This window comes from Pieris brassicae, chromosome 11 (genome assembly GCF_905147105.1).
Source record: "Pieris brassicae chromosome 11, ilPieBrab1.1, whole genome shotgun sequence".
NCBI lineage: Eukaryota > Metazoa > Arthropoda > Insecta > Lepidoptera > Pieridae > Pieris > Pieris brassicae.
This window is the reverse complement of record NC_059675.1, coordinates 14418831-14434493: the sequence shown is the minus strand read 5'-3', so window position 1 is coordinate 14434493 and position 15663 is coordinate 14418831. Positions and strand designations below refer to the sequence as shown.

General features: G+C 34.7%; 2 protein-coding genes across 3 annotated transcripts; one reads left to right on the top strand and one right to left on the bottom strand.

Moving 5' to 3' along the window:
• The first annotated feature begins 6833 nt into the window (after nucleotides 1–6833).
• On the top strand, nucleotides 6834–13465 carry LOC123716147 (4-coumarate--CoA ligase 1). Its single transcript, XM_045671727.1, has 9 exons — nucleotides 6834–7470; nucleotides 7560–7767; nucleotides 7900–8218; nucleotides 8319–8502; nucleotides 8652–8797; nucleotides 10545–10671; nucleotides 11640–11867; nucleotides 12074–12244; nucleotides 13321–13465. The coding sequence occupies exons 1-9, from the start codon at nucleotides 7348–7350 to the stop codon at nucleotides 13447–13449; spliced, it is 1635 nt and encodes a 544-aa protein (XP_045527683.1). The 5' UTR covers nucleotides 6834–7347; the 3' UTR covers nucleotides 13450–13465.
• An 89-nt stretch (nucleotides 13466–13554) lies between these two features.
• LOC123716148 (3'(2'),5'-bisphosphate nucleotidase 1) lies at nucleotides 13555–15496 on the bottom strand. 2 transcript variants are annotated; one of them, XM_045671728.1, is made up of 6 exons: nucleotides 15188–15496; nucleotides 15004–15117; nucleotides 14778–14922; nucleotides 14554–14658; nucleotides 14019–14302; nucleotides 13555–13861 (listed from the first exon to the last, which is right to left on the bottom strand). In XM_045671728.1, exons 1-6 carry the CDS (start codon nucleotides 15305–15307, stop codon nucleotides 13601–13603), a joined length of 1029 nt encoding a protein of 342 aa, XP_045527684.1. In that variant the 5' UTR covers nucleotides 15308–15496; the 3' UTR covers nucleotides 13555–13600. The 2 variants fall into 2 exon arrangements, with proteins under 2 accessions (XP_045527684.1, XP_045527686.1); XM_045671730.1 differs by lacking the exon at nucleotides 14554–14658 and having other exon boundaries at nucleotides 15188–15493.
• Between the last annotated feature and the right edge of the window lie 167 nt (nucleotides 15497–15663).

Sequence of the window (15663 nt, the reverse complement as noted above, 5' to 3'; positions counted from 1 at the left end):
AGTTCTATAAGGGAACAAATGCGCCGTACAAAATACCGGAAAGAGAAATCCTCGTAATTAATTTATTAAATAAATTATTTAGTTCTGTATTAAATATATTCTTAGTTTAATTTTCATTTAAGTTATAGAACAGAATTAAATGCGTACGTAAGAGACGAAACATGAAAACGATGAAGCCCACAAATTGTTCTTAAAATGTTTACATTTTTATTTAATGGCAGCTTAATGAAACCGCAAAAACGAAGCAATTGTGCTTCAACGTGAAATGCCAATTTATCGTCTATAATTAACTAAACGGAAGTCTGATACGATGAAAGTTTTAATTTTAAATAAAAAAATATTTGAACACTGACCTACTTATTTTCTGCCGGATTTAAGACACATTTATTGTATATTAATCACGATTATTTTGTTAATCAATCACGCGTATCGTGAATGTGAAATACTAAACCGATTAGAGGTCCAAATCGATTTTAAGACTATGTTCGGTTCAGACAGAGATCGTAATGCTTAAAGAGAAACAACTATAATAGGTCGGCTCTATAAATCTTATCACATTTACGATGGTATATTAACATAATATATTCCACGAAAGCAATTAATTGCGATATTGCTGTAGATTAAATGTTTACCAAATTCAATATGCAAATCAAATGAGCATTGGGAGTTGGGACGTAGGTCATCCATTATAGATAATTGGATCGCATTATCGGAATTGAAATACAAGTAGGAGGTACTGCCATGTTTATATTGTACGGTAATCAATCATGAAACCGGATAGTATGTGTACGCCAATAAGTGGATTTTAAATGGGAATATCTACGTAAAAATTATATAAAAATCGATTTAATATCATTTTTTTACTCAATGAAATACTGGCCTTGTCCCAAAATTGTTTTTGACACTACACTTTGTGCTTTTTCTTATATTCTTTCAAAGGATGGCGATCATAGTGTAGATATCTTATTTTTAGATTCCCCGCTTCTGAACAATGGCTTTGAAATTGCGAGACGATAGTGTACTTTGCTCATGTAAAAAAATTAGGCGCTTTTTCCTTATATATTAAGAAAAATGGTTCTTGAAGAATAATTTCTATAAATGTTTGTTAATTTAACCTTCATAGTTGAAACTTAATGTTAAGTATGACTCCAGTATATATATATCCTAAAACTACTTAGCTGTTTCGAATTTGAATTTTACCCTAACCCCATCGAAGTGGCGAGTTGGACTTTTTCTATAAATAAGTGCAATAAATAAGTAGATCCACGGTTTCAGAGTGGATTAGTATCGATTATATTAAACATAGAATATTATTTTAAGCTTCGATTCTTCCTAAATCTTCCCTTCAGTGGAAAATTAAAAATGTATTGTGCTTGCATTAAATATATAAACTCTTTTGCGAAGATACGGGGACCTTATATATATACGACAACGCTCGCTCGCACCGTTATGGCGACGTGGAAGCGTACAACCAAGAAGTTGTGATGTGTCGTATAGATTGAGCAGCTCGGAGTCCTGACCTGAATACAATTGAAAATGTCTGACATGTTCGAGGGAAAAGACGAGTAAGATCAGTGCCACCTGTCACAAAAGATGAGGGAGTTAAAAAGTCATTCCAGAAAACGTGGAAATGTATTCCTCTATTAAAAATATAATGGAACGGAAGTATAGTCGTTATTTTAATCATCATTAGTATTATTTTTTATTCGAAATAGAGAAAAACTATTCTTGTCTGCCAACCACTTCATATTGTTATAAAAAAATTCAGAATTCACGCGCATTACTTTTCACGATAATAAGTAAACAGACTACGTCAGACAATGCAATTTCATGTAATTAACTAAATTCGACTAATTGTAGTTTTATAGTTTATCAATGACGCATAGACAGTAGAATACCGCCAAGTGGTTTCCCGGCATATCGATGATGGGTGAATATAGATAATAAACAATACCTGAAATTGCTTAAAGATAGATTATTTTATGGAAGCGGGGGCAAGCGGGCAGAAGGCTTTCCTGACGTCAAACCGCCGTTCGTGGACACTCTCAATGTCACATGCTCGCAGGTGTGTAATCGGCCTTTTAAGAATTGGTACACTCTTTCCTGGAAAAACCTTAGTCAAATCGGTTTGGTCATACTTTAGTAGGTAGCTGGTTCCTCATAGTGATGGTGCGACAAAAATAACGGTCAGTGCAAGCGATGGCACGGGGTGAAGTAGCGTCCTGCCTTGCTGAGCACACCAAACGTCTTGGAGGCCTTTCCTCCAAATGACCGGGAAGTTGAACGTCGTTTAATGTCAACGCCCAGTAATCCAATTCCGGCTTTAAGTAGTGTCTTCGAAGAGAGTCGACAAAGGATGTTAGCAAACGCGTTTCTTCTTGGGGTTCAATTAGACTAGATTAAGTCGACCCCTACCCATCTATGTGTATAGTAAAGGAAGGTTACCAGCTGAGCTATCACGGCGACAGCCTTTATGACAATCGCTAACCAGCTGGCTTTCAATTTTACTGCCTATCTGTGGTATTAATAAAACATTAATTTCAAAAAAAAAATCAAAGAAATTGCTGATGAAGACTTTGGCGGTACGATCAAAGTTTGCAGCGCCACTGGATTGTTTTTGATATGTTAGAACCCAATAAATTAGAAAGTCAAAATTGATACAGTTTAATACAGTTGATGACGATTTCTAACTTTTTAACCTTTACTAATTTCAGTGTTCACGTTCCTGATTTAGGCACATAGTTGTATATTATATGAGGAATTTAATCGCCTTTGTGTAAACGTTTGTGCATCTGCAATCTATCAGTTGGCAGTCGTTAATCCTGTAAGTATGTCTATAATGCAGTTCGCGCTTTGTTACTAATTTCTGACTTATTTAAATATACATTGGTGGTATTAATATCCTACATTCATAAAAACATATATATCATATAAAAATACTACGATAATGCACACATTTTAATTCTGTTATTATGAAAAAAATGTGTTTATTCAATATAAGTAACATATATAATATATGCGTTACAATTTCTAATATTTGTGACCCCTTTTAAGTAAAAAAATACCTATGTCAGGGTTCCCAGCACTTCCATAACAAACTTAATTATACATTTCTTAAAATATATTTTATTAATTTTGTTTTTGATGTTTTAACTGTTTTCAACACGCGTGAGTGCATGAGTGAGTGTGTGGGTGCATGTGAGTGAATGAGTAAGTGTATGGGTGCAAGTGAGTGAGTGAGTGAGTGAGGGAGTGCATAAGTGAGTGAATGAATGAAATGTGTAAAGTCTATGTATTAGGTCTCAGAAGCATCTCCAACACTGCGTAAGGTGTGTTCATAAGCCAGTCCTTTAATCGTATTTTTAGATAGTGAGCGGGTAGATGTTAAGCAGCCTATTTAATTTATTATACATATAGTTTGCTTGCATATTGTGTCTGACGAAGTCAGTCTTTACGGTCTGACCGACGACAACATCCCTATTTCTTTTTAGGAACAGACTACTATCATACGGGAGTGCTCTGTGTTCTTTTAAAATTACACTTAGGGCATACAGTTTCCTAACGGAAAGTTATTGGCAGAGCTAATATAGCTCTTCCGATGAGAATCTGTATGGCCTGAATAGCATTACCTTTAAAAGAGCCACATGTCGTCGCTCAAATTCCAAAACAAATGTTTTACTGGCCGCTCCCCATATGTTTCTACAATATGTTAGAACGGACTAAGCGAGTGAAATCTAAATTCTTTTCAGTATTAAATTTGATGTTACGAGTTGAATTTTTTTTTGCATGGCATATTGGATACATGTAATAATTTTTGGTACCTAGTTGGTGCCCCTGTAGCGACATTTGTCTAAACATTTTTTAATAGGCGTTTGATAAATTAATTACTGTAACTTTTTCCCTAACTTTATATTTCTATGAAACAAACCCCGAATATAACTTTAAATTTTTATCTTTTATAATACAACTAAACATGGTCAATACGGTCTTTGTGCAAGGCAGTGCCTATTCAAGTTAGTAACAACTAGATTTTGTAGGGCTACGTATCTAATGGCTACATATCGATTACGCATTTTATCTCGTGAGCGGTGAAGCCGTTAGGTATTAGCCACGGTTGTAGCGCTTCCTGAAGGTATAATAGTTACGGTAGCTTACCAAACGTGACCTCGAGGTTAAAGAATGTCCTTTTAGATTGACACACTGATCTAGTTTTAAATGCGCGCCGCACTGCAGTTTGCAAAACATAATATACCTACTACAGTTAATTGCCTCATTGGTGGCATGTACGTCCGCAGTTAATGAGCCAATGTGATTGTCGTCAAGAAATTAAAGGCTATATCAGTCTTGCTTGCTTTGTTTGTCGGATATCCATAACATCGTCGTAGTAAGAGTTCAGGAGTAGGTTTGAGTGCCTCTGAACATACTCGTATATGTTCAGAGACACACAATTGATCGTGGACACGATAAAAGCGGGTATCCTGTAAAATAACATAAATAAGAAATAATGCAGCTTTGAGGGAATAGTCTTTATAGTGACAGTGGTCAAATTAATTTACACGATTATTTTCTAAACTTCGCCACTGCTTACTCCAAAGATTGTGTAAGAGACTCAATGTCGTCGTGTGTGTATAAAGCAGACCATGTCCTCTAAAACTGCCCATAATTTGAAGTCTAAAGGATTGAGGTCTGGGCTAGATGAGGGCCAGTCTTCAGTGCCTATAAAGTCCGGAACGTTGGTATCAAGCCAGGCTCCTGATCCTGATCCGGATCCTGCTGGAAAGTCCATTGTATATTTTAAAAAAAGTGTATTACTAAGAGGTTTCACAACATGATCCATGATTGTATCTTGATACACTTTGGATGAAGTTTTCACTCCTGTTTCACAAAAATGTAGTTTTATGACGCCCCACCAAACCATCACTGACGCAGGATGATGACCAGATACGTTTTCGACCACTTGAGCCGCTTCTTTAGAACTGCGAGCGTACAATTTATCATTTTTCTTTTTGTAGTGCTCTTCAATCGTGAATTTTTTAACAGTAAAGAGGATATTTCTGTTTTTTTCACCTGCGTATCGCGACATTAGGCGTTTTGATCGATCTATTTTATTTGATCCACGTTAAAAGATTGATTTAGAGCATGTCCTGTATATCGACAGTAAGCACCGAGCTTCAGGTCTTGTTTTATTATACGCGTCAGAGTTCTAGCGGGAATCTTCATTTCTTGCTATAAGATTTTTTGCGTTCCTAATGGGGATTCGACGATTCCTGGCTTTAACAGAATTAACAGCGTTTGTAGTTCTAACAGCACGCGGCCGCCCCGATTTTCAGGGTGTCGACAGACGACGTGTTGTTCTATCTCTCGATAGTACTAGTAGTAGGCTGATACCATGCTTATAAAATGTCTGGAATATGACTCCATACACACTTTGGCCAAGGCAATAACTGCAATCCTATTTTCTTTCACACGCCATTCCCTATTGTAATTTGATAATGCACACAAATAAATATGTGAAATGGCGCAAAATCGAAAGAAGTTTTTAAAACAATATACTTGTTCCAAAGTCAAAATAATTAAAAAAAGAATAGTTTTTATATAACAGTATTTATGGCCAGTAGCCGTCTTCAATGAGACCGCTACAAAACTAGAAAAAATGCTTCACACACTAGACGGGGAATGTCAAAAAGTCGGCTATACATGAACACTACAAAAACAAGATTCTTATCCAATAGTATGTGCGAGCTAATCAGAGTAGACAGTAAACCTAACGAATATGTTAACAACTATGTATATATAGGAAAACAAGTATCTTTCGACAAGAACAGCAGTGAAAACGAAGGAAATTCTGAAAGGAAACTATAGCATACAACACAAGAAGATAATCATGGATTCAAATATACCTTGTCTGATATACACAAGTCAAACGTGGGTTTACAGCTAGAAAACAACAAGATAAATCATGTCTTGCTAGCATGCAATGGAAAGAAGCATCTTAAAGTTGAGGAGAATAAACAAAACTTACATATGAACTTCTGAGGCTTAAATGGAAATGAGCAGGTCATATCGCTAGAGTGCGGGATAAAAGGTGGACACTTGAATTAACAAAACGGATAGGTCCACCTACTGGAAAGGGATGTATGGGACGTCAAAAGAATAGATGGACAGATGACATTTCAGAACTAGCGGGGAAAAACTGGATGAATGTTGATCAAGACAAAGAGAAATCGAAAAAAAAAGGAGAAGCCTTTGCCATACAAAAACTAGACCACTAAAAAAATAATCTAACTTATATTTTTTTAAACTAATACAAATATTAAGGAATGTAAACTAACTACTTGTTGTGTGGATTAATTAATAAAGCTTTAATAATAATAATAATTTATGGCCAGACTAGTTAGATATACAGGTACATAAATGTAGGAACGTGTCATTCTCGGTCGAGTTGTAATTAGAAGGTTACCAATAACAAAAAAAATAAGCAAAATGTTTTTTTGTACTTATGGTATGGTTATATAAAAACAGAATCTAATCTAAAAGATAATTTGCTACAGGTATTGAAGTAAATTATCTTTTTGTACTTGGTTGTTGTCTTACGAGACACCTAAACCATAATAAACGTATAAGTATTGGTAGGTATATTATAAAAAATCGCGGGAAACGGTTGACGAAGATACTTGAATACATATATATATACATATTTCTTGAATATTCTACATCATCTTCAGTCTTCCTCGTTCCTACCACAACACAAAGCACCTACACAGTAGTACACTAAATACCTTGGAAGTTCTACTATAACAAGTTGTTAATCTTCTTTTATCCTTGTCTGTCGATAATAACGTCATCACTTATAGGTTATTACAACATCAGCTGATCCTGAGCTGATTTAGGCTCACCGGCGCGCGGCGATCGGCTCGCTCTTATTTATACAGTACACTATACTAAACACTTTGTCCCTTGAATAACCAAAACAACCTAGTCGTACAAACCATCCAAATATTTAATGTACATAGTTACTGATGTATACATAATAACATCGTTTTATTGGTCCGAGATGTGTATTAATAATTTATAAACTTAGTATAATATTCTAAGTGTCGTTATAATTCCATTTTATTATTTTGTTGCTATATGGTTATGTGTACGTGTTCTTTTTTTAATTAGATTTCTTTTCTTGTTTCGTTGAAATTAATAATTTATATTATTATCTACTTATAAAATTATCAAATATTAATCGCGTCATAAGCTGTACTACCTATTTAGATAAAGAAAAAATAGTAATTTATTTTGCAAAAGTATTTCTGAATACATATTACACATTGGCGATTTTCTAACTAAATTTAAAAAATGGTAATAACGGTGCATAAAAACATTGTGTCTGGACCAGAAGAGGAACCTATACCAGCGCATTTATCCTATGGACAGTTTCTATACGATAAATTTAAAAGTGGTGGAAATAAAACAGCTCTAGTAAGTTGTAAAGATTTTTTTTTAAATTAACAAAAATAGCATCTTTTATGTGACATGTGAGTGTAAAAAGGTGTATAATTATTTTTCAGGTGTGTGGTGAGACTGACAGATCTGTGACCTACAGAGATATTCTGCAGAAAAGTGTTAATTTAGCTGTAGCACTTCAAGGCCTTGGTCTGAAAAAGGGTGATGTTGTTTCACTCAGTTGTGAAAACCGCTTTGAGTTTACAGCAACATCCCTTGCTGTAATATTCTGTGGAGGAGTGCTATCTACTCTTAATGTTACATACTCACCAGGTATGGTATTGATGATTGTTATCTTAGCTGATCCACCCAACAAAATAGGTCATAAATTCTGTTTAACTGGGAAAATAAAATTATTTTATAGATTTCTAAAAATGAGACAATTTAGATTCTAAAAAATTTCAGGTGAGATAAGCCATATACTAGAAATAACAAAACCAAAGTTTATATTCACCTCACCGATAACAGCACAAAATATATATGACTGTAGTAAGGACCTGAAATATGTTCAAAAGCTTATCCTGTTTGGGGAATATGACGTTGTACCTGCACTGTTCTATGATGAATTAATTAAAAACCATGTCAATGTTGAGGACTTTACCCTAGTGGATGTTAATGGCGCTGAAGACACTGTGGCCATTATGTGTTCTTCAGGTACTACAGGATTGCCTAAAGGTGTGATGTTGACGCATGTTAACTTCCTAACACTATCATCTCATATGAGGTAAATATTTAATTACATGTTAAATTACATAAAGTTTTTGGAATTCAAGTTTTATATGTAACCATATAAAACACATATTATTTTATATATACTTTTTCAGATACTATTTAAATACATCTCAAGAAAGAAAGGGTCATATTGTCAAAAGAGGACTATCCTTAATACCATGGTTCCATGCTTATGGATTCATAACAACCCTGGCAGTTCTAGCACTGCATGTTGAAGTGGTATTCTTAATGAGATTTGAAGAGGAACAGTTTTTGGCAACTATAGAAAAGTATAAGGTATATTTAAAAACATATTAAGATTTCATATACAAACTATATTACTAAATTTATTTTCTTATGAAACTGAAAATATAAAATACAATTCCCATACACAAAACCTATAAGGTATAAATCTTGATCGACCTTTTAATGTATATTTTTTTTAGATAAACATGACAACAATAGTGCCACCATTAGCCGTGTTCTTAGCAAAACATCCTCTAGTCACTAATTATGACCTGAGATCACTCAACGAAGTGTGGTGTGGAGCGGCCCCACTTTCTAGAGAAATACAGATTGCTATCAGTGAGAGGTTTGATATTAATATTTTTTTCATTTATGAACAACATATACATATTGATTTACATTCAGTATTTAAATATGAAAATACCAATGGCAATAGTTCCAATGGTAAATGATATGTATGTATGTGTGGACTCAGTATCCGCACTTAGACTCTCAGTAGGTCCATTGTGCGTAAAGTCCTGGCTAACTAAGCCAGCCTAACTCCAAAAGCACAGAAGCCTCCTGGGTACTTCGCAGGCTTCACGGAGCGACCTCACTATTTCTGCACGTTGTTAAGCCACAGCCTCGCATTCTAGGACTAAGTGGGTAACTGATTCCTCTGTGCTGAAACAGCCTCTGCACAGGGGCTGTCCGTCGCACCTAATCCCTACCTTTTGACCACCGTTGATGTTGGAGTTCAGTAGATCTTTGAAGGGCTAAGGAAGTAGCGGATACGGAGCAGCAGGCCTCATCTCCGAACCTCTCCTCGCAAGCTCATCGGCAGCATCGTTGCCAGGAGATCCACTGTGTCCCTTAACCCACTGCAGGGTAACTCTGTTTGTCAGGGTTATTGCCTTCAGTGCATCGTGACATTCCAATATCGATTTACTGTTTGTCTTTTTGCTTACTAACGCCATCAGCACAGACGCACTTTCGGATACGAACTTAATACAAAAGTTATTAATTCTTAACCGCTGCACGGCTCTGGCTGCTTCGGTTAGAGCGACTCATTCGCATTGAAAGATCGAGCTGTATGTGCCCAAGGGTAGGTGTATGTTGATGTTGAGATCAAAAGAGTCTGTTCTCTGTTTTTGAGCCATCGGTATATATGCGCAGCTCATTCAGGGGTGATCTATCACATTTCTCTTCTCTCATTTGCACATGGTATCTTCTATTGAGCATGTTCTGATTTGCGATCCTATCACATGGAGCGGCTAGAGGTTGGTACTCTATCGCCTTGTTGAGAATCGCTGTGTGTGTGCTGTAGTGGTTTTTGCCTCATAGATCCAATACCATCAGCCTGACGGCAGCCAGTGCCGCCTCCTGCTGTATGTATAGGCCCAGGGGTATAACTTGCAGGGCTATCTCTGATGGTAAATGATATAATGAGTAATAGTATTATGGCTGCTAGTACAAATATAGAACCTACATTGCGATGTTTGTCACCGTCATCAGTCTCCATCACTTATATTCCTTCAAGTTGGTAACTGCATTCACATACTTGTATAATCATCTTAAATATTAAAGCTTTTCCACCAGTGCTTAGTTTACATTCCTTAATATTAGTTTATATAAAAGTCTCCTCCATATTTTTCCATTTATCTTTGTCTTGAGCTACATCCAGTTTTTCCCCATCTTTTCTTTTGTCGTCTTATACATCTCTTTCCAATAGGTCCAGTCCATTTTGTTATTTCTAGGGTCCGTCTTTTATCCCGCGCTCCTCATCATTTAGCTTATATAATTTAGCAATATGACCTGCCCATCTCCATTTAAATCCTTAGAGCGTGTACAAGTGCATATGTAAGTTTTGTTTTTTTACGAATGTCAACATTTCTTGTTTTATTTACTCTCCTCGACTTTAAGATGCTTCTTCTTTTCTTCTCTGCATGCTGGCAAGAAAGGATGACAGGGTTTTCTTGTTGTTTTCTTGCTGACGAACATTTATTTTTGCTTTTTTTTCCATTTGAATGGATGTGGGATTCAGCTTTAATAATTTAATAGCCGTAAGTATAGATCAGATAGAATATTGTATTAATTAGTTTTATAACTTATAGAACAGGTATAGACTTCATAAGACAAGGCTATGGGCTCACGGAAGTGACGATGGCGTGTTGTGTGGACGTCATAGGAAAAGCCAAGATTGGGTCATGCGGGACACCCGCGCCGGGAATGAAGATCAAGGTATTATATTAATTTGTGGTATATTCCAAACTTATATATATATTAAATCTCGGAGTGTCAACATTTACGATTAAAGACACTAGATGGCGTTGTCTGTCTAGCCATTTAGGCGTGTATCGGCTTGACTTATGTAAATGATATATTTGTATAAGGGAGCGATCAAGTATTACGTCACGCAATTTTTGTTGATTCTTGACGATTCGTTTTCTGTACCCATTAGTAAAAATAAAATATGTTTATTATGGAATATAAGATACAGGTATCACTTATTCCACGTCATTCAATTTGTACCGCAGACATCCCTACTCATCGGCAAAGAAGACAGAGGGTGTAGGCCGAGAGAAAAAGCTGGCGTAAAAAACACTCGGTACTCTTTTAAAATAGCAAATCATGAAACAACACTTATTTTAAAACAAATATCGCAATTTTATTAGAAGTAGCCTATCCAGAACTAGTCAGAGGCCCTTTTAACTAGATAATCGTTAACTTTATAGTAAGCCTTTTTACACAGCTTTTATTTAATACATTTATTAAAACGTTTCATGACCACCCTGTGTCTCTTTATACCTAAAAGTTAGTTATGTGGTGCAAAGTACCGAAAAGTCAAAAGTAATATAAACAATAACTCGCAATTCAATTCCCGCCTCTCATCGTAACGTCCCGGAGGTCCTGAGTTCAGTTCTGACAGCTGTTTACTTCAAAGCTCAAACATGTTGAACATATTTACAACGTAATTTTTTTTGTTTAAGAGTATCGTAGAATCAATAAATAAGATTAATAGTATTTAATAGAATTGTGATGTATGTAAGTGACGACACTGGCTATGGTTCAAAATTTAATCAAAGCTATTTCCTGTTTTCAAAGACGTCTTTTATTTACACATTAAAGGCCAGTTTTACTAAAATTTTACAGGCGTTAATTTTTGCACTTGTTAGTTAGTAGATTTATAATTTTTTTTTAACTTTCAGGTTATAGATATAGATTCCAACAAACCTTTAGGTCCAAATAAAGAGGGTGAGGTCTGGATCAAATCTCCTCTTCGAATGAAAGGTTACTTGGGAGATCCCGAGGCTGGTGATGCTCTGCTGGATAAGGAGGGTTACATCAGGACTGGAGATATTGGATACTATGATGAAGAAGGCTACATCTATATCGTGGATCGATTGAAGGAACTTATTAAATATAAAGGTTTTCAGGTACTGATATAAACATGTGACTAATTGAGACACAGACATTTATTATAAGAGACCTTTATTTTTTTTTTAAATCAACTCGAAAAAAGTCCTTGCGCTCTTGGATCTTTTTACATTGTTAAGAATATCTAAAAAAATCTTTATTTTGAAACATTTAGATCTCAGTCTTAGATTCCTCTCTTTTTATCTAAATGTCACTTATTAACCAGGTGGCTCCGGCTGAGCTAGAAGCCTTATTGCTACGCATGGAGGGTATAGCAGATTGTGGAGTAGTTGGACTCCCAGATGAAGTAGCTGGAGAGTTGCCCATCGCCTTTGTGCTCTTACAACCCGGAGCCAAGCTGACAGAAACCCAGATCACCGAATACGTCGCGTCAAAGGTATACATACATACATACATACATTATTCTAAAAGGATCTTCATAACTTTGCATAAATCAATGTCGAGTCGAAATTCAATGGTAGCTAGTGGCTAATCCCAGAAAATGTATGAAAACACAATCTTTTTGTAGTGTTATACACTGTATATATTTTATTATGTAAGTAATACACGGCCAATCAAAAAGAAAATATTGATACTTAATATTTATAAATAAATTAATGTATTTAATTTCAAACTGAAACACTTATGAACATTAGAAAAAAGTTAAATTAATCGTAAATTTACATTTACTACCTGTTCGCAAGTCAAGGGCGTGGAGCGGGCAAGAAACTTTCCGCCACGCTTTGTAATCGCTAAGTTTTGCGTCACTTAAATTGTTTGAACTGGAGCAAATCAATCCCAAGGATTAGGGTCATTTAAGTATTTATAAAAAGCTTTATTGATTACGTATATATTGAATTTATTAAGTGATAATTTTCTAATTTCCCTTGGGAGTTTGTTATAAAAACGAATACAATTTCCATATAAGGAGTGGTTTATCTTCTGGAGCCAAATTACACATTATTACATTACTTCATACACTCTAAATTAGTTCTATTTCGAGTATTATACTGTTGAAAGTCGCCATTTGTTCCACCAGTCATTCTAAGACAAAGACAGATTTCTTTCTAATTGTAACAACATTTGCAATATAATAACTTTTTAAAGATAGTTCTGTTCCCAGATTTAACTTTTTTTTGGTTACAATTATAAGGCATGCTTAAGGCTTTATGAATTATACATTAAGTAAATAATGCTTTATTTGTATAATACATAAGACTAAGCAACAAGTATCACATATTATTATCTTAATAAACCGATAAAGAGTAGATAATGTATCTGGATATAGGTATTGTATTTGTGATTATATCTACATATTGGATCTCAATGTTTAATATCACACCATATCTTTATCGATTGCTCATATTTCGTCACGATTTACTATTTATTTCACATTTCATTTGATAAATTTCATGTTATGTATGTAGGTAGTCGAGTCAGGGTGACTATTATATTATTTCAATTTTTTTGTAGGTATCGCCGGCGAAACGTTTGCGTGGCGGAGTTATATTTGTCGACGAAATACCTAAAAATCCGTCCGGGAAGATATTGAGACGAGAATTGAGGAAGCAATTACAGTCTGATAAAAAGAGCAAACTATAGTGTCATAAAATATGACCTACACAATTGTTACATATATTCAGAAAAAATGTGAATGTGGTGTGAATTAACATCGTAATATATTTATATTGAAATAAAACTATTGAATCTATATACAAACAATATATTTCTCCAAAAAATAATTCAATAAATATTAAGCAGAAAGCTTATCTTTCAACTCTTGTGGTATTCTCTGAATTGCATAGCTATGTAATTCATCATTGACAGCTGCAAGCACACCAGTTTTGTTTGGTCTTGATTCAGATGCTCCATATTTATAGAAATTACCAAGTATATCAGTCAACTTTCCCCCTGCTGCATTAAGGACAGCCTCAGGCGCACATGTATCCCATTTCTTACATCCGGGGCTAGCAAACACATAAATAGATGCTTTTCCTTCCAATAATTGTAACACCTGAAAAACCAGGAAATTGAATTTAATGATGTCTATAAAATGTAATTCATAAGCTTCAGTAGATGAAGTAAATTAGCTTGAGATAAGAAGTTATTTTAACTAACAAAAATTTCAAATGAGGGTGATTGTATTTGCATTAGCAAGTAAACGCAATTACCTTGTATCCTGCTCCACCAACTCTAAGAACTTGTGCCGCTTTCATAACTTGGAGTGCATTTTCAACAACAGGATTTGAATGGCTTCTTGTAGTTGTAATGATCAAAGATTCTGGAGGGTTTCCAGGAGTAAATCCACCAACACCTACATCCTTTAACCCCCAAATAGTGCGGCCCAATTTATTTTCACTTCCAACAGCCTTAAAATAGGGCTGATGAATAACACCTGCTATTGGTTTCTCATTTACAGAAATACCAATCAGAACAGTCACATGTTCAAGAAAACCTAAAACAAATAAGAAAATATTAATATATATGAATACACTTACATTCTTATTATGCATGCCATATCATACAAAGCCATAAATTTATTATACCAATAGTTTTTAGTCGAGATCATGCACCAAACATTAGCATTCCGAAGTATTTGTTAATTTACATAGATGTGGTGTTATTTAAAACATTTATATACATTCTACATTAAGAAACCATGATAACACTACCTAGACTAGTAATTGTAAATGCTTTTCCATTTACCATATTTTGAGTGTAGTAAACTTAAATACCATTTCATACTAATAAATGGATGAGTTAAGTACATTTTCCACCTTTCCCAAGGATCTCTCTTCAACATTAGAGCACCTAAAATGTTTTGTGTGAAATATATAGTTTCTTTTTCATTATTTTAAAGTTAAAATATTATAAAAATATACCAAAGCAAATAACTATCCCTAATGGGCCTTATTTATCAAATTAGTTACCTTGTGTGTATTCAGCAGTTCCATCAAGAGGATCAACCCAAACTACTATATCTTCTTCCTTTATTCCTTTCAAACTAGCTGGACACTCCAAGTTTAATATTTCCTTGTCAGCATCTGTTTCCAGGAACTCATGTGAGGACTGAATCTGAAAAAAAATTCATTTGGGTAATTATTTGTAATACAATCCTTGGAAACTTGATAATACTGTAATGCAGTAGATAATTACCTCATTTCCATCTTCTTCACCAATTATTCTTACTTTAGGATACTGCTCAGAAAGAGAGGCAATAATACATCTCTGAGCAGAGCGATCAGCTTCTGTTTGATAGTCATCTTTACCCTAAAAAAATTAAAACTTATAACCTTCGTCAAAGCATAAAAATTAAAGCAGACACGTCTAAATATTTTACCTTTTCCACAATGCCAAGTTCGCCTTTACTCATTATATCTCTAACAATTTTACCAGCTCTGTTGGCAACAGAAACTGATGAAGCTAACAATCTCACTATAAGTGGAGCGGTTTGCGACATTTTCACAATAAACTATAACAAATAACTCAAAAAGGTCAGAAAAGGTTACAGCTGGATGAAATATACAAACTGTAAAAAGTGCAGTAGTCGTGGTCACCGTGATGTTAAGTGTTAACTAAAATTTTATTAGACTTGTTTGCTATTAAATTGTAGTCTTTTCGGTCGCTCGCTGTCACCACAATGTCAATGCCACTAACATAGAGTACGCTATAAGTATATGTAGAATGGTAGCAGTCACGTCACATTTAGTATTTATTATCTTACTACAACGTAGTTTTACTTTAAAACTTCTCTTTGTAAAGCTATTATTAATAATAAACATTGCTAGTATAATATTACAGTATTTGATAATAAAC

Bases quoted from the DNA above. Each gene is read 5' to 3' on its own strand.
- LOC123716147 (XM_045671727.1), top strand. From the start codon at position 7,348: ATGGTAATAACGGTGCATAAAAACATTGTGTCTGGACCAGAAGAGGAA. The intron at 11,868-12,073 runs GTACTGATATAA...CTTATTAACCAG, and splicing joins TTAAATATAAAGGTTTTCAG to GTGGCTCCGGCTGAGCTAGA. The intron at 12,245-13,320 runs GTATACATACAT...ATTTTTTTGTAG, and splicing joins CCGAATACGTCGCGTCAAAG to GTATCGCCGGCGAAACGTTT.
- LOC123716148 (XM_045671728.1), bottom strand. From the start codon at position 15,307: ATGTCGCAAACCGCTCCACTTATAGTGAGATTGTTAGCTTCATCAGTT. The intron at 14,659-14,777 runs GTAACTAATTTG...AAAACATTTTAG, and splicing joins AACTGCTGAATACACACAAG to GTGCTCTAATGTTGAAGAGA. The intron at 14,303-14,553 runs GTAAATGGAAAA...TATTTGTTTTAG, and splicing joins TTTACTACACTCAAAATATG to GTTTTCTTGAACATGTGACT.